This window comes from Alosa sapidissima, chromosome 6, assembly GCF_018492685.1.
Source record: "Alosa sapidissima isolate fAloSap1 chromosome 6, fAloSap1.pri, whole genome shotgun sequence".
Taxonomy (NCBI): domain Eukaryota; kingdom Metazoa; phylum Chordata; class Actinopteri; order Clupeiformes; family Clupeidae; genus Alosa; species Alosa sapidissima.
The window spans coordinates 39111714-39137449 of record NC_055962.1 but is presented as its reverse complement, the minus strand read 5'-3'; the positions used below and the strand labels follow the sequence as shown (position 1 = coordinate 39137449).

Sequence of the window (25736 nt, the reverse complement as noted above, 5' to 3'; positions counted from 1 at the left end):
TCATTTTTAGTAGTTATTCTAACTATGCTAACATGCTAACTATACTAATTATGTGACTTAGCTAACCTAGCTAATCATTTTAGTAGTTATGCTAACTAGCATGCTAACTATGTTAACATACTAACTATGTGAACCATGTAACTTAGCTAACCTATCTAATCATTTTTAGCATTTATGCTAACATGCTAACTATGCTAACCATGTTACTTAGCTAATCATTTTTAGCAGTTTTGCTAAAAATGCTAACTAACATGTTAACAATGCTAACATGATAACTATGCTAACCATGTTACTTAGCTAACTTAGCTAATCCTTTTTAGCAGTTTTGTTAAAAATGCTAACTAGCATGCTAACCATGCTAACTAGCTACAGTGGGTAGGAGTCATAGTTGATGACAAGTAACAGTTACAATGGCTGAACAGTTGAAAAGTTCAGTAGTTTAAAGGGTTAAATTGTTTAACAGTGAAATATTGTAGAGAGGACTTTTATTTTGAAACAGTTTTTTGGCAGAGGAAGCAGTTGAACAGGATGTGTAGTCTTAATAAGGCCAGTTTGTATGCTTAAAGGTCCAGTATGTAGGAAATAATGGAAAATAAACTGTAACCATTCCAAAAATGGTCACCATATGTTGTCAGAGAGTAAGGAAACACGATGAATTGAAGTAATGGCTTATTTGACAACATTACTCTAACCCGTAAAACCCCGTAAAGCCCATGAAAAAAAATGAGTTACGGGGCGGAATCTCTTGGAATTTTCGTTTATGTTTTGAACGATTAATTCTAGAATAGCGTATTAATAATGGGCTAGCGCGTCCTCCTATTTGGGTTGCCAAATTAGCAAAGGCCAACTGTCAACAGCTGTCAGTTGTAGGTCATGAACGCCTACGAGAGGCAGGCAAATTTCCAAAATTAAAACAAGAAACAAATTAAGTGGACATGGAGGAGCTTCCTGAGATGGTGACGTCTTAGTCAAACGAAGAATATCAAGTCTGACGCAGAGCTGGCCATATTTCTCCACAACAGGTAGCCTAGGCTAAACTTCATCTGCATCGCTAACTTCAGCTAAATATGTTAGTTGGGTAGAGAGGTATGTTTTGTTTTCACTGTTTCCGTAATGTGTAGCTAGGTCATGGTTGAAGAAACGTTAAAGCAGCTGCAGGTCAACGAACGTTAGCTAAGTCTTCATTACATCTGGCAACCCAGAAGAGGCTCGCGTCTGATAGTCTTGAGAACGTTCACCAGTGTTTTGATTTTGGCCTACAGAACGTTCGGTAACAATTCTACAAAATGAAGTATATTACTTAAACAAAACTAAGGAAGGCTTGCTTGTAAAGATGAGTTTTAAGGAGGGATTTAAAAGAGCATACTGACTTGGCTGACCTGATTTCATCAGGCAGGTCATTCCAAAGCCTAGGTGCCCTGACACTAAATGCTCTCTCCCCTTTAGTTTTGAGATTGACCTTAGGAATAGTTAGGAAACCACTACCAGATGATCTTAAAGTACGCACAGGTGTATAAGATACTAGGAGATCAGATATGTAGTTGGGAGACAGGCCATGTAGAGCTTTAAAAGTAATCAGAAGAATCTTAAAATCAATTCTAAAGCTTACTGGGAGCCAGTGCAGTGAGGCTAAAACAGGAGTAATGTGATTACAGTACTTTGTCTTAGTAAGGAGCCGGGCAGCTGAATTCTGAACAGTTTGAAGTCTCTTTATAGATTTTTGGTTCAGACAAGAAAAAAGACTATTGCAGTAATCCAGGCGTGAAGAAATAAATGCATGTATAATGGTCTCAGTGTCTTTAAAAGTCTGTAAAAGGTGAAATGTGAGGGGTATGCTCACTTTTGTGAAGCTGTGTGTGAGAGTGAGTGAGTGAATGTGTGTGTGTGTGTCTGTGTGAGTGTGAAGTGGAGATAAATGCACTTGAGACAAACAATGCAAAGATAGATTTGAAAAGATTTACTGAACAAATGTATAAAACATGTTAACAGTTATACAGTTTACGGATCACGTTAACAGTTCTACAGTTAAATGACATTTCATTCAAGCCAATGAAATGAGTGTTAGACATGTTAACAGCCTTTTACAGAAATTATCTTTTACAAAAAGCTGCTTAAATTTCATCTGCAAAATTAAAAGCAAATGTTAGTTGAAATGAAATAAAAGACAAAAGCATTATCATTTAAAATATCCCCTCTGAAACTAAAACAAACTAAATTAGAAGCATTAATACTGCACACAGTATCCCCCTCATGGAGTGTGTGTGTGTGTGTGAGTGCGAGGGTGTGCGTAACTGAGCGTGTAAGTGTGTGTGTGAGTGCGAGGGTGTGCGTAACGGAGCATGTAAGTGTGTGTGTGTGTGTGTGTGTGAGTGCGAGGGTGTGCGTAACTGAGTGTGTGAGTGTGTAAGTGTGTGTGTGTGTGTGTGTGAGAGTGCGAGGGTGTGCGTAACTGAGCATGTAAGTGTGTGTGTGTGTGGGTGTGCGCGAGGGCGTGTGCACCTGTGCGTATATGTGTGTGTATCTGTGTGAGGGTGTGTGTGTGTAACTGCGTATATGTATGTGTGACAGCGAGTGTATCTGTGCGTGTTCAAAGCTGGGTCCAGTCGTTAGCCATCTGACCACACTGATAACGACTTCCACACTGGACAGAACTGGGGACACTGTTGGCATGGCAACGTGGCTTCAGGTCCAGACCAGATTCTGACAAGATGAGAGAGAAGAAAAAGGGGATTTCAAACACACACACACACACACACACACACACACACACACACACACACACACGTGTGCTGCAAATACATTTAACAAAGCTTCTCTTCAGATCCAAAGGCAAAATTAATGATTTGATCCAACTACTTTGGGAAGACAAACACACACACACACACGCACACACAGGCACACACACAGACACACAAACACAAACACAAACAGACAAAGACACAGACACACATACACATACACACGCACACTGGGCAGGAGAATAGGGGAACTCCGTACCTGCTGCCGCTCAGTCCCAGTGAGCATGCTCAGAAGAGCCCAGTGATCTCCTCGGTGATGGGGTCAATGTCAATGTCATAGAAACAGGGTCGTGTGGGCAGGCCTGGCATCGTGCTCATCTGCAGAGGACAGAGGACAGCAGCCAATCAGACGACAGAGGACAGCAGCCAATCAGACGACAGAGGACAGCAGTCAATCAGAGGACGGCAGCCAATCAGACAGAGGACAGCAGCCAATCAGAAGACAGAGGACAGCAGCCAATCAGACGACAGCAGCCAACTTCAATTCTCATCACAGTTTTTTCTTGTTAGGAAGCACATGCAGCAGGAGCGCGTTAACGGTGCCCACATACACTTGCATTGCATGCAGTGCTGGAGACGCATTGCATTAGCATACGCTACAGTTAGCATACGCTATAATACAGCATTGCATGCAGTGCTGGAGACGCATCGTGTTAGCATACGCTGCAGTGCTGGAGACGCATTATGTTACCATATGCTGTAGTGCTGGAGACGCATCGTGTTAGCATACGCTGCAGTGCTGGAGACGCATCGTGTTACGGCTCCCACACACAGCTGCGCTCCGTCAACGCATTCCAGTGGGTGTTCCCGACGGTAGCTATGCAAATGACTTGAAGTAAAACCGTAATGTGATAGGTTGGTGCCGTCCGTAGATTGGCTTGATTGGCCGGTGCCGTCTGTCGGTACAGCAACAGCTGAACTCAACGCGAACAGCGGGAGAAACGCGACGCAACGGACCCACAATTCAGTTCGGCAACAGATCACGTGAGCCCATTTAAAGTGAATGGGATGCGTCTCCAGCAACGCGATGCACGCAGCTGTGTGTGGGAGCCGTTAGCATACGCTGTAGTTAGCATACGCTATAATACAGCATTTGATGCAGTTAGGATACGTTACAGTTAGCATACGCTATAGTTATGATACGCTGTAATACAGCATTTGATGCAGTTAGCACTGTAGTTAGTATACACTGTAATACAACATTTGATGTGGTTAGCATACTCTATAGTTAGGATAAGATATAATACAGCATTTGATGTAGTTAGCATACGCTGTAGTTAGGGTACGTTATAATACAGCATTTGATGCAGTTAGCATACGCTGTAGTTAACACATGCTAACTGTTTGTTCCGTCGTTTCAAACATTCTCCTGACTTCAGGGCTCTACCACAGACACACCAGAGCACGGTCCTTGCTGGAGTAGAAGTGGAAATAGAAGTTCCAGTATGAAACACTCACAAAGGCCCTTTTCTCAGACAGAAATGGCATCATAAAGGTGAAAGGTCAAAGCCAAATTCAGTTACAGCTGTGGAATCTCTTGGGAGGCTGGTGGCAGACTCCCTTCACCACTGAAATTTTTCATGCCACTTTGTAAATTCTTCATGCTACTTTGTACTGTTCAACATCAGGAAACTCCGCACTGTGAACCCTGTGCAGCTGGTCCAGACCATGGTGGTCATCTGGTTTTCAGCCCATCAGAGGGCACGATACCCTGCTGCTCACTCAGTGCCACTGACATCAACCCACTACCCATTAAGCCTCACACATTAAATTCAAGGCCCACTGCCCATTAAGCCCCACACATTAAATTCAAGGCCCTAATGCTAGCCCACTGCTCATTAAGCCCCACACATTAAATTCAAGGCCCTAATGTCCCATTAAGCCCCACACATTAAATTAAAGGCCCTAATGCTAGCCCACAAGCAGATTCTGGGTCTGCGCCTACTCATTATGTTATGTTATCCCTCTGCTCAACAGTGGATATTACCACTGTTTAACTCGTGAGGTGGCTAGCGGCGGGTATTTAATTCCGTAAGGCAGTCTTGCCTGCTATTAGAGGAGATTAGAGAGCTGTGCCATGGAGGTGATCATTTGTGTCAGTCTCATGGGCTGTTGGGAAAACACAACCTGGGCATATTAAAATGAAAGCCATGAGCTCTTAGATGTGACAGCAAAACAGGGAACTGTAGTCTTCACTCACCCTGTTCAAGGCTGTTTATTAAAGGGAGATGCTTTTGTGTTTATAATTTACTTCATTTAAAAATTTAAAATAAGAAAGAACCACACTGTAGACTGTATAAGGCTTTGCTTTCTGTGTGGAAAGTAGAGCTCATGCATTGAGTTTGTAAGGCTTGTATAATGATAATGTCTTGGAAGTTCTAATGGTAATCGAGGCAATGTCAATGTCGGATAATATGGAGATTCTAAGTAAAGCCAATCGTGAATTAGACACAATGGCAATAGAACATTGTAGAAACAACAAGAAAAAACATCTGACTGCATTAGGTCATATGCGAAAGGGGTGGTGTATATCTATGGCCAATGTTTTCTTATCTTATTCTCATTATGGGATTTTTTCATCTGGACAACTTCATAGCAGTAACAGAACAAACAGATTTGTCAACTCTGCCCAAGACAAAAGTTAAAAAAGGAAAATAATGTTAAAAATGCAAATGGAAATCAACTGACCGCTTGCAAGGCCACAGAGTTTCAAACAGAGAATTGGTGTAATGTGATTTGGACATTGAAAAAGAAAGGTAGAGATTAGGTCTGGGCGACAGACAGAGGAAGAGAGAGAGAGAGAGAGAGAGAGAGAGAGAGAGAGAGAGAGAGAGAGAGAGAGAGAGAGAGAGAGAGAGAGACAGAGGGAGAGAGAAAGAGAGAGAGACAGAGGGAGAGAGAAAGGATGGGAGAAAAGGAAAGAAAGAGAATCACGAGTTTGGTACAAACATCCAGAATAACGTGCCAACCACAATAGGTTCAGGTTCAGCATGGCAGCAGGGGAACAGCACAGGAGAGGGACTACAGGGAACAGCAGCACAGGAGAGGGACTACAGCAGCACAGGAGAGGGACTACAGGGAACAGCAGCACAGGAGAGGGACTACAGCAGCACAGGAGAGGGACTACAGGGAACAGCAGCACAGGAGAGGGACTACAGCAGCACAGGAGAGGGAACAGCAGCACAGGAGAGGGACTACAGGGAACAGCACAGGAGAGGGACTACAGCAGTACAGGAGAGGGACTACAGCAGCACAGGAGAGGGACTACAGGGAGCAGCACAGGAGAGGGACTACAGCAGCACAGGAGAGGGACTACAGGGAACAGCAGCACAGGAGAGGGACTACAGCAGCACAGGAGAGGGACTACAGGGAGCAGCACAGGAGAGGGACTACAGCAGCACAGGAGAGGGACTACAGGGAACAGCAGCACAGGAGAGGGACTACAGCAGCACAGGAGAGGGACTACAGCAGCACAGGAGAGGGAACAGCAGCACAGGAGAGGGACTACAGGGAACAGCACAGGAGAAGGACTACAGGGAACAGCAGCACAGGAGAGGGACTACAGCAGCACAGGAGAGGGACTACAGGGAGCAGCACAGGAGAGGGACTACAGGGAACAGCACAGGAGAGGGACTACAGCAGCACAGGAGAGGGAACAGCAGCACAGGAGAGGGACTACAGGGAACAGCAGCACAGAAGAGGGACTACAGGGAACAGCAGCACAGAAGAGGGACTACAGGGAACAGCAGCACAGGAGAGGGACTACAGCAGCACAGGAGAGGGACTACAGGGAACAGCACAGGAGAGGGACTACAGCAGCACAGGAGAGGGACTACAGGGAACAGCACAGGAGAGGGACTACAGGGAACAGATCCAGGCACATGGATGTCCAGCTTTGTCCAATCTAGTAGCAGGGCTTTAAGTCAAGTCAACTTTATTTATATTGCGCATTTCATACACAGAGGTCATTCAATGTGCTTTACATAAACAAAAGCAAACAAGAATAGCTGATAAAAGCACAGAAGGGCAATATAGTCAAAGAATAGTTTAAAAAGTAAAGAATAAGAATAAAATAATAATAAGAAGAAAAAAACAAAACTCACAAGGTGATAGTACATAAAAGCATAAAAGGGTAATCATTTAAAAGTGTTTAAAAAGTAATAATTAAAACATAAAAAACAACATAGAAACGATTAAAATTTTAGCTGAAAGACTTTCCCAGATTTAGAAATGTAAGTGTAAATGTAAAAAATAAGTGATCAGTTAGCAGAAAGCATCTGAGAAAAGTTTGGTCTTAGATTAGAAGTCTAGATTAGAAACTGGCTACAGTTGGGGCAACTCTGATCTCATCTGAAAGTTGAGAGCTGAACTGCATAGCAACTAAACGCTGCTTTACCATGTTTACTTCTAACAGTAGGTTTTACTAACAAGTATTTCTCCTGGGACCTGAGAGGTCTAGAAGGTGTGTACTGCTGAAGCATGTCAGAGGTAATTTGGTCCCATTCCATTTAGTGATTTATAAACAAGCAGTTAGCGCTTTAAAGTCAATTCTGTGACTTACTGGAAGCCAATGCAGGGACTAAAGTATTGGAGTAATGTGGTCAATTCTTTTAGTTTTTGTGAGAACCCTAGCCACTGCATTTTGTATCATCTGAAGCTGTTTGATAGTCTTTTTAGGAAGGCCTGTGAAAACCTTAAGTCTTTCCTCCTTTTTACCAAATATAATTACTTCAGTTTTTTCTTTGTTCAACTGAAGATCAACTTAAAGTAATACAAATGTCTGTGCCCGACATCATCAGACATTTATGAGGATGTCATATACTGTAGTCTTATTACCTATTTTCAAATCTTAAACATACCAGCTCACACCTGAATTCAGGCACGGTGCCTTAACACTTTAAGGGCGTTTTCACTAGGGCTGTCAAAATAACTGATTGATTTCGATGAATTAATTTGAGAAAAAATAACTGATTAAAAAAATTAGTGCAGATTAGTAGATTCCGTATGACCTTTGACCACGAGCCATTCTAGTCAGTAAGAATTAGACTGTAAAATGAAGGAGAGAGAAGAAAACGTGCTGCCTGGATCATTGATTGGAACATTTACTTTTAAAAAACGGCCTGATGGTGTTGATAAAAAATAAAGTGTTGAAAATAAAGTCCTCTGCAATGTCTGCAGCAAGGAATTTGCATATCACCGGAGTTCATCAACTCTATAGTCGCACATCAATGCAAAGAAATAAGTGTTGACATGGAGGGGAGTGTTAATTTATTTTCATTGTGTCCCCTAGGTTATATCTATGGCCTGAAATGCCTTGTATGTGAAAAAAAAACTTCTTCCCGAAGCACTTTTGAATTTATTTCCTCAGCATATTAGGTCATATCATAGATTATTATGGCAATTATTTGAACAGTGAAAATAAAAATAAAAGTCTTTGAACTTTAATGTCACTAATGCTGATTATTCAATGATATAAATATTTAAAATACTTTCACAGCAAAAATTATATATGTGATTAATTTAATTAATTTTTTTAATCGATTGACAGCCCTAGTTTTCACACATACCTCATTTGGTCTACACCTTCGGACTTTTCAGTTTGGTCCGAACCAAAATTGTAGGTGAGAAAGGTGCCACGGACCATGGTCCGGATCAAAAGACCAAAATTTGGTCCGACCTAAAGAGGTGGTCTCGGTCCGGATCAAACTGAACCATGGTTCGGTTCGTTTGCAGTATGAAAACACTTTTTGGATGGTTCGGACTTTCGGACCAATTACAGGAAGTCAAGGCAGCTAGCTACCAATTAAAGGATAATAAATAGCCTAAAATGAGCCGCAAATGCATACGGGAAGAGCAGGAGATCATATAGCCTAGTCTATTTCATTAGAATTTGAATTAGAAGTCTGACAATTTTGTCTAAGAGTCAATTAGAAAAAAATGTATTAAAACACATCTACAACATTTTTGGAGAGGATGAGAGAGGACAGGAGAGCAATGCAATGCTATCTGAATTATGAAGCTTAAAAAAATCTGCGGCAACAGCATATTAAGGTACGTGAAGCCATAAGAAAAAGCGGTGCTTTTAGGTAGGAAACCCCACTGAATTGACAACATGTCAACGTCAGACGCATGCCTGTAAACAAACCAATCGAAGGAAGACGCAGCGCATGTAGGTGGTAACGATAGGACGCAGGACGACATACAAAGTGCGCTAGAAACATTGCTATTTGAAACCATTAACTAACCGGATCAAATGTATCCAATGTAACTAAACACGAACGTTACCATTAACTAACCGGATCAAATGTATCCAATGTAACTAAACACGAACGTTGTTTCGGACCTTGGTCCAGACTTTCAGGTGTGAAAACGGCCAAAGCCCTGTAGTGGGTCGAGTCCCTGTACAGCAGACAGTGCAAATGGACAACTGGCTCCATTTCAAATGACCGCTCCCACCCTTTGCACAGAGACTCAGCAGCGTCCCCTGGGATGTGCATGTGGAGAGGAAAGCACGGCAGGACAGAAATAGCGTTGTTCCAGCAGCCATCAACCCGAGCAGCAGCTCACAGTAACATGATGATGAAGAAGCCACACTTACTCTAACTGGTTATTGCATTGCATGTAAATGGACTATTATCACTGTTCTCATTGCATTGCATGTAAATGGACTATCATCACTGTTCTCATTGCATTGCATGTAAATGGACTATTATCGTTGTTCTCATTGCATTGCATGTAAATGGACTATTATCACTGTTCTCATTGCATTGCATGTAAATGGACTATCATCGCTGTTCTCATTGCATTGCATGTAAATGGACTATTATCGCTGTTCTCATTGCATTGCATGTAAATGGACTATTATCACTGTTCTCATTGCATTGCATGTAAATGGACTATCATCACTGTTCTTCTTATTATTATTCTTCTTCCGACCAACTTTGACGTTCAAAGGCTCTAAAACCACTGAACCGTTTGACGTCATTCAAACACTCCTACAAAGGTCTTGTAACAGAGATTTGTCCAATGTATTTTTCACATTTGTGAACTTTATACTTTTTGAGATATTTACGATAAAAGAGCAATAAATTCCCATTGACTTAACATTGACCGCCGTGGCGGCAACTTTTAGCATTATGACGTGACCTCCAGCTGAAAGCAATCAACAGTTGAACGTGAGCTACCGCTGGCCCTGGAGCTGTGAATCTTCTGAACGTCTTCGCCTGCTGTGCCTTGGTCACTTTATTTGCTCGTAAAACTCTTCTTCAGAGGCACATTTCTCTAATTACAGACAAGGTAAGTGTTCCGGTTTTTAGTATTTGAGTCATTTATGTCGTCGACAATCAAACGTAATAACGATACATTTGTTCATTAGGCCTACCTACCAGGAGCGTTTTAACTAGAATGTTAACGTAAACCAGAGAAGTAGGCCTACAGATACTAGGCTCTGGTTCTATTCAACATCAGGTCACTTTCCACAGGTGTATAGAATCAAGCACCTAGAATAGATTATGAATGCAGACTTCGTGGTGCTTGATTATAGCCTAGAGCTAGGCTGTGTGAAGGGACCTGATGAGATGGGTTTCAGTCATGGCATGAATAACGTTAGCTAACGTTACTTGTTGATGGTCATAACGTTATAGCTTCTACCGTTCACATTTTAGTTAAAGTTAACAAATATATGCTCCTGTTTTTATTTTAACAAATGTTTAACGTTGTACACCGCTTGTTTGTGTATCAAATAGGCCAGGCTACGTTTTATTCTACACTCCTGATTCTTACGTAGCCTAAGTAAACACTATCACGGTATACCATAGTTCGTCTATTGATGGGTTTCATCAGGTCCCTTTCAACAGACAAATCAAGCACCTAGATTATGAATGCATTGGGGCTTTATTAATACTCCTGTGGAAAGGGACCGTATGAAAGCCATGAATAGGCTACTGCTAGGAAATGGACAATACGACTAAAGTCTTGTTAAAACACATAACAGAAGTTGAGCTATAATGTTTGTGTTGTCAACATAGCCTACAATGTTTACTTGGCCTACTCATTTCTGCATTGTTCTGGTCTATAAATTAAAGTGTAGCCTGGCACGTGAATCAAACTTTCCAGTTGTAGTACATTGTAAACTGTAGGAAAAAATGTGGCTGACAGACCTAGCAAGCTGTTTAAGTTATAGCAGTTGGTTATCAAGATACTTAGTATCAGAATGATCAGTCCTTACTCATATGATTATCAACAGCAACAACAGACCCTTTGCCTGCAAAGTTTTCTAAGCTGTTTACGTTTTATATTTAAAAAAAATATGATTAGCTATCACCTATACTAAAACTGAAAAGAATAAAAAACAGAATTCTGCTTTGTTTGCAATTTAATATTATAGGCTCGTATTTAACTACCAGTAGCTTGATGGTGCAACAATTGTATTGTAGGCCTACTCAGGGCTTAAATTTCACTGCGGGATTGCGGGTATTGCGCATAATTTGTTCAAGTCCCGCAACTCTAGCCATCATAATGCGAGAAATTCCCGCATACACTTTTACAGCCTGTCTGATGACGTTAATATAGCCTAATCATTAAGTGGCGTGAATGCGGTGCTATTGACCGGACTGATCAACTACCGAGTTGAATTGAACATAGCCTCATGCAGACGCACACACACACGGAGAGAGAGAGAGAGAGAGAGAGAGAGAGAGAGAGAGAGAGAGAGACACTTTGCGCTTACGCAAATAGGCTACGCTACCATGGCAAACTTTCACATCTGGAAAGAGCTCCTTGGTAACTATCCTGCTAGCTCAGGTCACGTCAACACTTGATCCCAGAAAGATTGTCTTCGACATGTCAACATTTATTGTATCTAATGACATAGAAAACATAATGATTTGCATACACATACCGCACTATGCACAACTTTTATTCACTAGCGACTACAGCCTAAAACCGTCAGGTTGAAGGGGGGCTAATTACTCCATAGAATTACTCTCAGGTATTTTCTTAAAGTGACAGGCACTCAATTACACCTACTCATCACCAATGTGCACTCAATTGGACCTACACACCACATTAAAGATATGCCTAAGTGTTATAGGTTAAACGTCAATATGAGGCATTCAAATTACTAAATATGTTTAGCTAGTAGTAATTACTAGTAAAATGCTATACTTTAAAAAATGCATTATTAAATAAATACACTCTATATGAATTCAAAAATATATGATAGAAACATATCACATAAGCTATCATTTTCAGTGTGTGTTTGTGTGTGTGGAGAGAGTCAAGCAGAATCTAGGATGTCCACTGTTGTGAATGATCCCACTACAGTATATATTACTGATGACGTCAGGGTGGTGGGGGCCCCAAAATCAAACACTTTTTTTAAAAAAGTATCGAAGTATTGAAATCGCAATTCTTGACTTGGTATCAGAATCGACCCCCCCCAAATTGTGTAAATCCCCCCTACATGAATAACCTAAGGGGGGAATTCCCCCCCATTTTGAAAAATGAATTTTAAGCCCTGGGCCTACTCTACCTTTTTTTTTTTTTTTTTAATTGTCCTAGAATTGTTGAGAGAATTTTTTAAAAAGCTTAAACTGTTTACCATGTTAGTCATTAGGTTATAATGTGTCAGCCTAATGTAATGTAACAACTTCACTTAAATACCTTATTTGTATTGAACAATTGTACAATTGCAGACATTCCTTGTTTTGGTATAACTGTTAAACTTGTTTGCTTTTGCCTTTTAGGTTCCAGACCAGACCAGACCAGTGGTGATGACCGTGTATGACATTACGTGTGTGCCTGTCTGTGTGCACACCTGTCAACCATACATCTCTGACAATGTTGCTAGCAACATACCTACTAACATACATTCTTACAAACATGTGACCATATCTCAACATATCTGCACATACCATTTAACCATACTGAGACTTATCCGAGATCTACACCGAGACATTCTGAGAAATATATTGTTGTGTGAGGACTATACTCACTAACTATATGGAACATGTATACCTGTGAATCATATTTGTCAACCATTCATACCTTTAATCATACCTGTGCTGTAACATCTGTGAAACATAGCTGTGCTGTTAGACCTCTCTTTTTAGACCGGAGCTGTGCTGTGTGAAAAAAAAGATTCTAACCTAAGTTCTGTCTAAAAATGATCATCTGAAGGGCTGACTCTTTATTCTTCAGTGTATATATCACCATCAAATTTGACCTAATACCATTAACTGACGCCTCTAGCTGTTGCTGCCAGTTCAGAGTTACCACTGATAAATAGATCTGTCTTAGGATAATATGATTGGCATTATCAACTGTGATTTTTACTTCAAGCTTACATTGGTAAGTAAGTGTTCATTAGTGTATTCTGAGTATCATTCTGCTGTATTAAAACAAAGAATGTTGATCAATATTGAATTGACGATTTATTTTTACTGACCGTCATATACTCTAAGCTAACATCTAACCAAGTAAGTGGTTTTCAAGAATACTGTAAGACTATGTAATCTGAATAATCATACTGTAAGTAGCCTAATATAATGTTATACACAGCAGCTTTTTTGCATTTACATGCAATAGTAATTCCCTGGAATTGCATTTTCTAGTTATCTATTTATTAATTTGTTTAGTCATGGTTTAGTTCCTAAAGGTTTGGAAACCTGAGATGTCTGTAAAATGTATGATGGTGTTGTGCCATGATGGAGGAAGACTCGCTGACTGCAAACTAATCTTCCTGCAGGTACAGATAAAGCAGCCTGAACTAGAGTTTCTCCTCCACACACGCACGCACACACACACACACAATGAAATAATGCACAACCACACACGCACGCACACAATGAAATAATGCACAACCACACACGCACGCACACACACACACACACGCACACACACAATGAAATAATGCACAAGCACACACGCACGCACACACACACACACGCACACACACAATGAAATAATGCACAACCACGCACGCACACACACACACACGTACACACACAATGAAATAATGCACAAGCACATGTGCAGCCTCTGCACAAGCCACACTGGGAGCACTCGTGCAGTCAGAGGACAAACTCAGCGTGACGTCTAACGATGCAGAGCAACTCAAATCGCAGATACAGAACATCTCAAATTGCACGGATACAGACAAATTAAATCGCACCAATACAGACCAACTCAAACTTGGGGTGTGATCTAAAGATACAGACCACCCCAACCACACGGATACAGACCAACTCAAATTGCAGATACTGACCAACTCAAATCGCATGGATACAAACCAACTCAAGTACAGCGGCTAAGGCCAGATTTTTACCTGAATCGTTCAGTTTTTGCAGAAAGCACAAAACTTGGTACAGTTATAGTACTACCCCTAGTGATCAAAAATTGAATGGTTCCAGCACATAGCGCCCCCTAGTGGCCCCTATCTTGACTTCAAATATGGCCACCAAAATATGCCCTTTTTGAATTAGAATGAATACTAATGACTTAGCAACCTAGATGAGGACTTCGCTACTCAATGCTTCGGTCACAGACAGAAAAGCAGTTTCATTAGAATGACTCTTGAAAACAGACAACACAAGGTCTAGCAGGTTGTTCTGATATAGTAAGTTACAGACTTGCTTGAAGACCATTTTCTCTAAAAACTTTGACAAGAAAGTTAGAAGGGAGATAGGTCTGTAAAAACAGGAATGGTTTTAGAGGTGGTGGCAAATTATACATTTTGCATCTTTATCCTTCTTGACTGATTTTTCACTAGTTTCACATTTGGCTAGGGTCAGTGTCACTACTTGTGGGCACCGGGTACTGGCTTATGCTACCAAGGTTACACAGGTAGTCCAACTCCTCCAGAATGGCACACCATTGCCAAAAGGATTGCTGTCTCTCAGGGCAGTCTCAAGAGCATGGAGGAGATTCCAGGAGACAGTTGCTCTAGGAGAGCTGGCAGAGCCCAACAAAATGACCTCCTCCAGGCCGCTGGTGTGAATGTCTCTGACCACACTGTCAGAAACAGACTTCATGATACCATTGACTAGGAGCATGCCCTGATGCCATACGAACTACTGAGTACCATCATGAGTTGCTGCGATGAAATTTCGGCAAAATGGACTAGCTTACCGCGTAATTTTTTCCCTTAGATTTTCTGGGGGTCTTTGAATTCAGTCCTTTGGATTGATCATTGTCATTCCCAAAAAACAAATTGGCATCCTTTTGTTCCTAACATATTACCCAGTCCATATCAGTTTGAATCCTACCTCACAGGATGCTCGTTTAACGCATCACGGCTTGGTCAGCTATCTGCACCTCACCATCTCACCACAGGGGTCCCCCAGGGCTCAGTGCTGGGCCCCCTTCTCTTTGCTATCTACACCACCTCTTTGGGACAGATTATCCGTTCGCACGGCATCTCATACCACTGCTATGCAGACGACACACAGCTCTATCTGTCCTTTCCACCTGATGACCCCTTGGGGATCAATAAAGTATCTATCCATCTGCCTGATGACCCCTTGGGGATCAATAAAGTATCTATCCACAGTGGGTCCCAGTTAACAATTGACACTTCATTCACGATCATGGTGAATGGTGAAATGTAAGTACAACTGCAGCCGCTTGGGGGCAGCATAGTCCGCTGTGGAGTTCCACGGTCGAACCAGACGGCGCATTCGACAGCAAGGGCTGTGATTGGCCGAGTTTTCAGTGCGTTTCTCTGTGTTTTTAGCAGCCCCTGCAACATGCTAGTCCACTGTAGCCTAAGCCTTGTACATAATGTTAAACATAGTTTTGGATTCAGTGGCAAGATTTCTTGATTGTACAGTGTCTGTCTATCAGTAATGTTTTAAAATGAGAGCTTCGTCAGCTGGCAGTAGGCTACTTTGTCGGTAGTCATGAGAAGTTCGCTTGCTAACAGAACATAAATATGCTGCCCAGAAACCTTGTGAATAGTTCTGATTTTTTTTACTACACTAACGAGGTTGAAATATAGACTTTGCCTACATCATCTCCTTAACAGTAATGTTAACAAAATGACAGCATTCATATGACACAGCAACCAGTGTAGGCTATAGTCCTACCCAATAGGCCTACTCGAAGCAGATAGCGTTGTCTGACGGTCGAGTGGGTTAATGCACGTATTTCCAGAACAGGTCTGCAACTTTCAGGTAGTTCTGAGTTCGAATCTAGGCAGGAGCAGAGCCATATAAAGGCCTAGGCCTATTGTTATCATTTTTTGCAAGGTGTTGCTCCTGGCAATACTTGTTTATAAGATGTTTGGTGATTAATTGATAGCTGTTTTTGGGACACGTTAAACGTTCTTTATAATGAGCGCATCTGGGGAGTAAAACGACTGTTACGCGCTGTTACAACTGTAGGCTACAATGATTGCAATACAAAAATATGCGCGTGTTAATTTAGTTAGTTTTGTGATGTTTTGCACTTTTGCCTCATGTGTTTTCAGGTTTGAGGGCTTTTTTGGCAAGATTGACCTTGGTTAGACTCTGCATATGTTATTTCTCCGTATGGAAAATAAAGTCAATTTTCGACACACGTCTGTTATTAGTTCAATAACAAGTGTTGCTTGTTAAAACATGTGACTAGTGAAACTCAAATGATTTTAGAAATATTTAGCCAAAGCCAAAAAGTGTTAGAGAGAAGGAGAGACGCCGGTGCAGCTCAGATGTCTTCTTAATTTTCTTTATTCTTTAGTAAAAGGTGCAGAACATTATTAAACTTTGACTAACGTTTCGATGTTCGTTAGTCAAAAACATCTACACATCGAAATGTTAGTTAAAGTTTAATAATGTTCTGCACCTTTTACTGAAGAATAAAGAAAATTAAGAAGACATCTGAGCTGCACCGGCGTCTCTCCTCTCTAAAATATCTGTCCTGGCCTGGTTGCAACGGATTGTGGCCAAACGACAGAAGCGCGGAGAACCCTCCTTTGTCTACCAAAAAGTGTTACTTTGTGCCCCGCGCTCCCCCACTGCTTGTGAAAGAAGGGGATGGGGGAGGGGGGCTTAACGTGAAAAAGCTTAATGTCACAAAACGGCAACAAGTCGTTTTAGGCTACAGGCCTTCATAATGGTAGGCTACAGGAAGTGGGGGAGGGTATGGGATGACCAGAGCCGTCATCTATCGTCTTTCCAGGCACACAGCTGTATATAGCCTATCGACTGCCTTAACAGATAGGCTTTGCTCTTGGGTTTGGCCTTACAGCGAACTCAATGCTCTTGTTGCTTGCAGTTTGTTAAATAAAGCGATGCAGATTACATTATTTATTTCTGATTAATTGCGTCTTTTGATGTATTTTGCAACATTTGCTTGTTAGGCTGGGCTAGGCCTACTGTCAATGTTCTGTACAGGTCAATGTTCAACAATTGCTGGTGTAGGCCTAGGCTATTAATCAATTAGGGACTGTTCGTTATTTATTTAATTAAGGGGCTACCGGAGGAGTTTTGGGAGCGTTAGTCAAAAAAGACGTGACCCTCCCTCGCCAGCAAGAATTTTTTCTATGACCCTCCAAAGTGATTGAGAAAAAACGCATGACCCTCCCCAGTCCCAACAATTTATTGATGCCTTAGGCTACTGGGTCAATTTGGGAGCTTGCATGCTACGACTCCTTCCTTGAAATGCCTTGAAAAGGCTGTCGTTTACACAATTTCACAAATAATCACTGGGACCGAAACAAACCTGTCAACTTTTCCCGGGTTTATCGCGTATTTTAACTTTTTCCTCGCTGTCTTAGGAGGAGCTGCAGGGCCGTCGCAAGGGGATGCGAGGCCCTGTGCGAACTTGACAGATGCAAGGCCCTTTTCACTTACGTGCATGAAATCATGCGATAGCTTACTTTACACATAGCCAAGGCTACCGTCGGTGTATTTTAATAGTAGCCTAGTCTAATAAGCTACACCAGCTTGCCTTTAAGAGGGGAAATTCAATTGTATAGCCTATAACATTAGCTGAGTCACATATTTTGCCATATGGTGTTTATCATAGGCTACATCACGAAACCAAATAGTGTAACAAAGGCGAACACTTTAACAGGGGGAATTAATTGGGCATGAATCATTGTGCTGAACGGTATTTGTCAATGAGCAGAAACACACACGACATTCAAACTATTGATAAGATGTACTGGTCTGTATCTATAGTCTAACATTGGACAAATAAATGACACTGACTCGCCATATCCTGACTAAGGAAAAAAAAACATTTTCTTGCTTTGCCGCAAACTCAGCAATGAAATCATAGGCCAGTTTGCAGGTAGCCTAACGTCTTTTTCATAGAAGGGAGAGCCCAGTCTCTCCTGTGACATGGAGGTGCGCAAATAGTTTTTAATAGCCTGTTCAACTTCGAAAAGCTTCGTTCACCCGATGCCAGTCACTGATCGCAATTTCAAAGTTCGGAAAGCTTCATCTTTTTAAGTTTTAAGTGCAGTGGCCCCTATCTGCCCCCTTTGGAATTATATCTCGAGCCTATTCTAAGGTCCAGTGCGTTATGTCCTGGGATTCGGATGTGCTCAAAAAGAAAAGAAAAAACACTTTTTTATAGATTGTTATGAAGAGCAATGTGAGAGAGAAATTTGATGATCATTGATCGTTGTTTTGGGACGTTAAGCCTTTTCCATAGGCGTCAGTGAAGGAGATTGAAGAATGACCATTTTTTTATACGAAAATATTTCTTAACTACAAAAACTCAGTGTCATTCAGACTCTGCCCTCTTGTTGTTTTATTATCTTTTTCGTTGTCGCTTGAACGTTGGCAAGCAGGCATGTTGCGGTTGCAATTTAAGTGAAATTTCTACAGTAGGCCTACAACATGCTGTTAGGCTGGGCTACAATGTACTTGTACAGGTAAATGTTCAACAATTGCTGGTGTACAGGTTATATAATCAATTAGCTAAATCATTTGTCCAGCTGTTTAAACATTTTTTCGTGCTACATTCAAACGCAAAAGGTACTTTGATATATTTTTCGTTTGAACGTCGGCAAGCAGGCATGCTTTGGTTGCAATGAATGAGGATAATTGCTTTTTTGCATTATTTTGAATATGACTCGCTCCAGTCTCAACAGCACGTACTTTTTCCACACGCTAAGTTCTAACACACATAGGCCTATCCCCTCTCGCTTTCTCTCTCTCCATCCCTGCACACGGTGCTTTCTTAAAGGAGCTGCACCATTTTACAACAATTGCATCTACATTTTCATATTAGAATGTTTTGTCAAGTGTAAGCTTAAACTACCGTGATCAATTTAAGTTCCCGTGCCCCCGCTGCGTCATGGAAGCAGTAAGTCAGTCGCATCAAAAATAGTAGTAGCACCCAAGTGACACCTTGTGGTTGTTTGTGTCAACTGCAGTTTGTGCAATTTCTGCTGAGAAAATGGGGTGCGTGATTCATGAAGGAACCCGTCCAAACTTAACAGGGACCCACTGTATCTGCCTGATGACCACTTGGGGATCAATAAAGTATCTATCTATCTGCCTGATGACCCCTTGGGGATCAATAAAGTATCTATCCATCTGCCTGATGACCCCTTGGTCTCACCACCGATCTCGGATTGCCTCTCAGACATATCTACGTAGATGAAGGCAGACCACCTCTAGCATGACCTCAGACATATCTACGTAGATGAAGGCACACCACCTCTAGCTAAACCTCTCAGATGTATCTACGTAGATGAAGGCACACCACCTCTAGCTAAACCTCTCAAAAACCGAACTGCTGGTCCTCCCAGCTAAACCTTGCCCTAACGCCCTCCTGACAGGTCTCCCAGCCTGCAGAGTGATCTTCAGATGATCCAGAATGTGGTGGTGCGCCTGGTCTACAACCAACCCAAAAGGGCACATGTTACCCCACTGCTCATCCAGCTACACTGGCTACCTATGGCAGCCTGCATCAAATTCAAGGCTCTAACGCTTGCCTACAAAGTAGTCTACGGTTCTGCTCCCACCTACTCGAATGCACTCATACGCTACCTCCTGACCGTTGCGCTGCTCAGACGAACGACGTCTAGATCTGCCACCAGTACACTCAGGTCAATTCAAACTTTTTCATCTGTTCTTCCTCGTTGGTGGAACGTGCTACCAGTTCCTACTAGAGCAGGGACATCCCTCTCCATCTTCAAAAAACGTTTGAATTGTTTTAAATTGTTCTAGAATTGTTGAGAGAATTGTTTTTAAAGCTTTAAACTCTACCAGGTTGCAAGTTGCTTTGGCTAAAAATGTGTCAGCCTATTGTAATGTAATGTAATCAGAATCAGCTTTATTGGCCAGGTTTGCGTAAACAAACAAGGAATTTGACTCCGGTTAATCTTTGCTCTCAAAGTACAACACACTTAACATATCAGAATAAAAATAAAAACCATAAAAACAGAACAAAATAAAAAATACAAATACAATGAAGGGCGGTAGAATATGGCTGTGTAGAATGAAGGGCAGTAGAATATGTGTGTGTGTGTGTGTGTGTGTGTGTGTGTGTATATGTGTGTGTGTGTATGTGTGTGTGTGTGTGTACCTGTCCGAATGTAGACGGAGTATATAAAAAAGCACAACAACGCATGTGTCTCCTGAGGAAGCACACACACACACACACACACACACTCAGCAGACATGAGTTCCTCCAGGTTCCCTCACACACACGTGCCATAAAGACCACAGATCTGCTAATTAAAGTCCTGCTCCACATATACATGATGCGTACTTACACACACACATACACATAAACACATATGCAAGCATGCATGGGCACACACACACACACACACAAACGCAAGCATGCATGGGCACACACACGCATATGCACACACACACACACACACACACAGGGCCACATAAAGAAAAATTCCGAGACTGTAAGCTCATTATGTTGTCATGAAGCATGAGATGAATTAGACAGCACACACATACACACACGACATGAGGCCTGCACTAACCTAACCTATGCGTCCGACAGTGATCTGAGCCTTTCACACACACACACACACACACACACACACACACACACACACACACACACACACACACACACACACAGGGCCACACAGTGATCTGAGCCTTGATATTGAGGCAATGATTCCATGCAAAGGCTTGGGCTTCAGGGCCCCCTGACCCCTTTGGCCCCTGGGCCTGGGCCCGTGCAGTAATCCATCCCTGCACACACACACACAACACACTGCTCCTTCACCTGAACACAACACACAACACACACAACACACACACACTGCTCCTACGCCTGAACACCACACACACTGCTCCTTCACCTGAACACAACACACACACACACACACACACACACACACTGTCCTGTTCCTGCAAACACACGGCACACGTCAACTCTGACCCACAAAGCTGCAACACAGGAAGAGGTGACAAGAATAGTCCAATAGGACAGTGTGTGTGTGTGTGTGTGTGTGTGTGTGTGCAGGTGTGAGTGTGTGTGTATGAGTGTGTGTAGGTATGTGTGTGTGTAGGTGTTTGTGTGTGTGTGTTGGGGGGTGCTGCCACTCAGCTCTGACAGCCAGCCCAACAACCAATGACAACTCACCGTTCCCACTAGAGGGTAGATAAAGCCCGCCCCGATGCTGGCACGGACGTCTGTGATTGGCAGAGTGAATCCAGTGGGCACGCCCTTCCTCTCCGGCATGTGGGACAGCGACAGGTGTGTCTTAGCCATGCAGATGGGCAGTGAGCCATAACCCTGTGGACACACACACGCACACACGTCATCAGTTCACCACTGTCCTAGTTCACAAACAGTTCACCAATGAATATAAACAAACACACACACAGTGTCCTCTGTGTTTGTGCCTGTATGTAGTGTGTATAATGTCATTGAACTTTTTAATTGTACAGTGGGTGACCACAGACTCACCTGTTGGGTGCAGTAGTGACCAGTAGTGACCACAGACTCACCTGTTGGGTGTAGTAGTCCACCTGGGCGCGGGCTTTGGGGGTCAGTTCCACATCGTCGGCCCCGTACACCCTCTGGGCAATGACCCGGATCTTCTCCTCGATGGGCATCTACAGGACACACACACACACAGTCAGGCTTCACCTCATCCACACACACACGTGCACGCACACACACACTTAGAGGGCAACAGCTTTTAAACAGCCAAACACATACACATTAATGAGTATCACAATTGTGCTGTAGGCCTGCACGATAAATCGTTATAAAATCGCGATCTCGATTCACCCCTGTGCGCGATTTCATTTTTATATGACTTCGATTCTCATTTAATTTTAGGGGCCGACTGCATCACAAACGCTACTACTTTTTTCTGTGAGTTTTAAAGCGCGCCAAGCGCTGCAATGCTCTCCCTTCTCTCACAAAGTTCAGGGCTTCACCCTCGGCCAATGACAAAGCGCCTAGTCACGTGTTTCACTAGTGGAGCGAGTCAGTAGTTCTAAAGCCTTGGAGGCTGCGTCGTCAAACTAGTGCGACAGGAAGTAAACTAAATTGATGTTGATTAAAACATTCTCCGTTAAAACCCACGTAGCCTACTAGCAGTGATGGGGGTAAGGAATGCTAAAGTTATGCGCTACTGTGATTTAGTTACTTTATTGGGTAATGAAGTAAGGTAACGCATTAGCATTCAAATGTCAGTAATTAGTTATTCCTACGTTCCTCACAATATCTCTAATATATTGACTTATTTCTTCCATAGCAGCATGCAGTGATTGCTTATTTAAAATATAGATTAGCCTAGATGCACTCTTTCATTGTAGAGAGAGCACGCCTTCTCTCCCTGCACTGCACTCCCTCAAACACGCCTTCTCTCCCCGCACTGCTCTCCCTGCACTGCTCTCCCTGCACTGCTCTCCCTGCACTGCCCTCCCTGCACTGCACTGCCCTCCCTGCACTGCCCTCCCTGCACTGCCCTCCCTGCACTGCCCTGCTCTCCCTGCACTGCTCTCCCTGCACTGCTCTCCCTGCACTGCTGCTCTCCCTGCACTGCTCTCCCTGCACTGCACTCCCTCCCTGCACTGCACTGCTCTCCCTGCACTGCTCTCCCTGCACTGCTCTCCCTGCACTGCTCTCCCTGCACTGCTGCTCTCCCTGCACTGCTGCTCTCCCTGCACTGCTGCTCTCCCTGCACTGCCCTCCCTGCACTGCTCTCCCTGCACTGCTGCTCTCCCTGCACTGCCCTCCCTGCACTGCCCTCCCTGCACTGCTCTCCCTGCACTGCTCTCCCTGCACTGCCCTCCCTGCACTGCTGCTCTCCCTGCACTGCTGCTCTCCCTGCACTGCTGCTCTCCCTGCACTGCCCTCCCTGCACTGCCCTCCCTGCACTGCTGCTCTCCCTGCACTGCTGCTCTCCCTGCACTGCTGCTCTCCCTGCACTGCTGCTCTCCCTGCACTGCTGCCCTCCCTGCACTGCCCTCCCTGCACTGCTCTCCCTGCACTGCCCTCCCTGCACTGCCCTCCCTGCACTGCCCTCCCTGCACTGCCCTCCCTGCACTGCTCTCCCTGCACTGCCCTCCCTGCACTGCCCTCCCTGCACTGCTCTCCCTGCACTGCCCTCCCTGCACTGCTCTCCCTGCACTGCTCTCCCTGCACTGCTCTCCCTGCACTGCTCTCCCTGCACTGCTCTCCCTGCACTGCACTGCTCTCCCTGCACTGCTCTCCCTGCACTGCTCTCCCTGCACTGCTCTCCCTGCACTGCTCTCCCTGCACTGCACTGCTCTCCCTGCACTGCTCTCCCTGCACTGCTCTCCCTGCACTGCTCTCCCTGCACTGCTGCTCTCCCTGCACTGCTGCTCTCCCTGCACTGCTCTCCCTGCACTGCTGCTCTCCCTGCACTGCTGCTCTCCCTGCACTGCTGCTCTCCCTGCACTGCTCTCCCTGCACTGCTGCTCTCCCTGCACTGCTCTCCCTCAAACCGCTTCAGCCCGCGCCGCGTGCGAGGACTTTTCATGCTACTACAACTGTCGCGGTGTAGCCTACAATTTTGTTAAAAATTGTATAGCCTACTTATCACAACGTTGTCAATCGCGTTGTCAATCGCAAACGCTAATTTATTCAAACGTCTCTCTGCCGAACTACGTGGCTTAATTGGCAAAAGACGTAGAGAAAGCACCAGTTTGATAAATGAACCATAGTGGCCTAGAGTAGACTACTGCATTGGGTACTAGTGACGAGAATCAGCCAACCACTCAAACCGAACTGAATGGCAGGAACGACATTCAAACTAAATTGAATGTTAATTCTCTAAAAGGCAAGCAGTTCAAGAGTGTGCTAAGAAATCATTCTGTTTTTGATACTGTACTTAAATTGACAATTGACAAGCTCCATTTCTCTAGAGATTGAAGCTGTAGCTGCAGTATGTTGATTGACATGTTTTAGTTATGTAAAGGCATGTTCAAGGAGTTCAGATAGAGCCTGTATCAGGACCATATTTAGTTCAATGTGTTATATACTATTTTTGGTAGCCTACTGTACTTAAATGGCCAGTATTTTCTTTATTCATTAAAGCCTCTATGTTTACAGGCTTGTGGTGATGATGCACAATGTGCTATAGGTGCTGAAATCTATGTTTGGTACTGACAAATTGTTTTGTTTTGTCATGGTTCATGTGTGCAATAAATATTACACTTTGAGGGGGAAAAAAAAAATTGTGATTCATATTTTCCCCCCGAATCGTGCAGGCCTATTGTGCAGACACACAAACTCAAACCAGCTAATGTTTGCTCCCAGCTAAACACACTTACACACACAGCGGCAGAAGTACACAGAACTAGACATGTACACGTATCCATTCTCTCTCTCTCTCTCTCTCTCTCTCTCTCTCTCTCACTCTCACTCTCACTCTCACTCTCTCTCTCACTCTCTCTCTCACTCTCTCTCTCTCTCTCTCTGCAAAGTCTGTTGTTGCATTCCAGAGAGTTTTCTGAAAGGATCCGTTAATGCAATTTATTAAGACGAGAAAACAAGCAAACACATAAACAGAAACAATGAGTAGACACACCTCTCACAAACACACTCCTTTATTTCTGGAGTTTCTTATTTCTTTCTCTCCCTGCCACACACACTTAGCCCTCTGTGTGTGTGTGTGTGTGTGTGTGTGTGTGTGTGTGTGTGTGTGTGTGTGTGTGTGCGTGCCTGATTAGGCTACATTCACATGGTTAGTGGTCTAATGGGAGTCACAAAGAGGTCAGTCACAGAGTCCACTTACACGATCTGACACCTGTGTGTGTGTCTGTGTGTGAGTGTGAGAGTGTGAGAGAGAGAGGGAGAGAGAGAGAGAGAGACAGAGAGAGAGAGAGAGAGAGAGAGGAGCCATACTGTACATGCACAGAACTATCTATCTCAAAACTATGACACATTTGGTATGTAACATTATTAAGCAATTACTGAATATCACCTTAACCAAATCCAACCGATAGCTCCGACAGATAGTCTGTGATAATCTGAGCATCGGTAGATAGTGTGGTGAAAATCTGAGCATCGGTAGATAGTCTGTGATAATCAGAGCATCGGTAGATAGTGTGGTGATAATCTTAGCATCGGTAGATAGTGTGGTGATAATCTGAGCATCTGTGGATAGTCTGTGATAATCTGAGCGTTGGTAGATAGTCTGTGAATCTGAGCGTTGGTAGATAGTCTGTGATAATCTGAGCATCGGTAGATAGTCTGTGATAATCTGAGCATCGGTAGATAGTGTGGTGATAATCTGCGTTGGTAGATAGTGTGGTGATAATCTGAGCATCGGTAAACAGTGTGGTGATAATCTGAGAGTCCGTGGATAGTGTGGTGATAATCTGAGCATCGGTAGATAGTCTGTGATAATCTGAGCATCCGTAGATAGTCTGGCTGGACCGAAATGCCATACAGTTGAAGTGCTGATGTTGAACTAATGTTAACCCCCTGCCCCTCCCCCCAGCCACAGGGTTCGGAGCGGACATCGGAATGGAGTTCTTAAGAAGT

General features: G+C 43.4%; 1 protein-coding gene across 1 annotated transcript in view; it reads right to left on the bottom strand.

Annotated features, from left to right (window-relative positions):
• Nucleotides 1–2459: 2459 nt before the first annotated feature.
• mthfd1l (methylenetetrahydrofolate dehydrogenase (NADP+ dependent) 1 like) overlaps nt 2460–25736 on the bottom strand; it is a 96785-nt gene continuing 73508 nt past the window's right edge. The window contains exons 24-27 of the mRNA XM_042094569.1: nt 21719–21826; nt 21351–21503; nt 2998–3116; nt 2460–2700 (exon numbers count right to left, since the gene is read on the bottom strand). Of these exons, the coding sequence (XP_041950503.1) occupies nt 3027–3116; nt 21351–21503; nt 21719–21826 (351 nt within the window). The 3' untranslated portion in view covers nt 2460–2700; nt 2998–3026. The remainder of the gene's footprint in view (nt 2701–2997; nt 3117–21350; nt 21504–21718; nt 21827–25736) is intronic.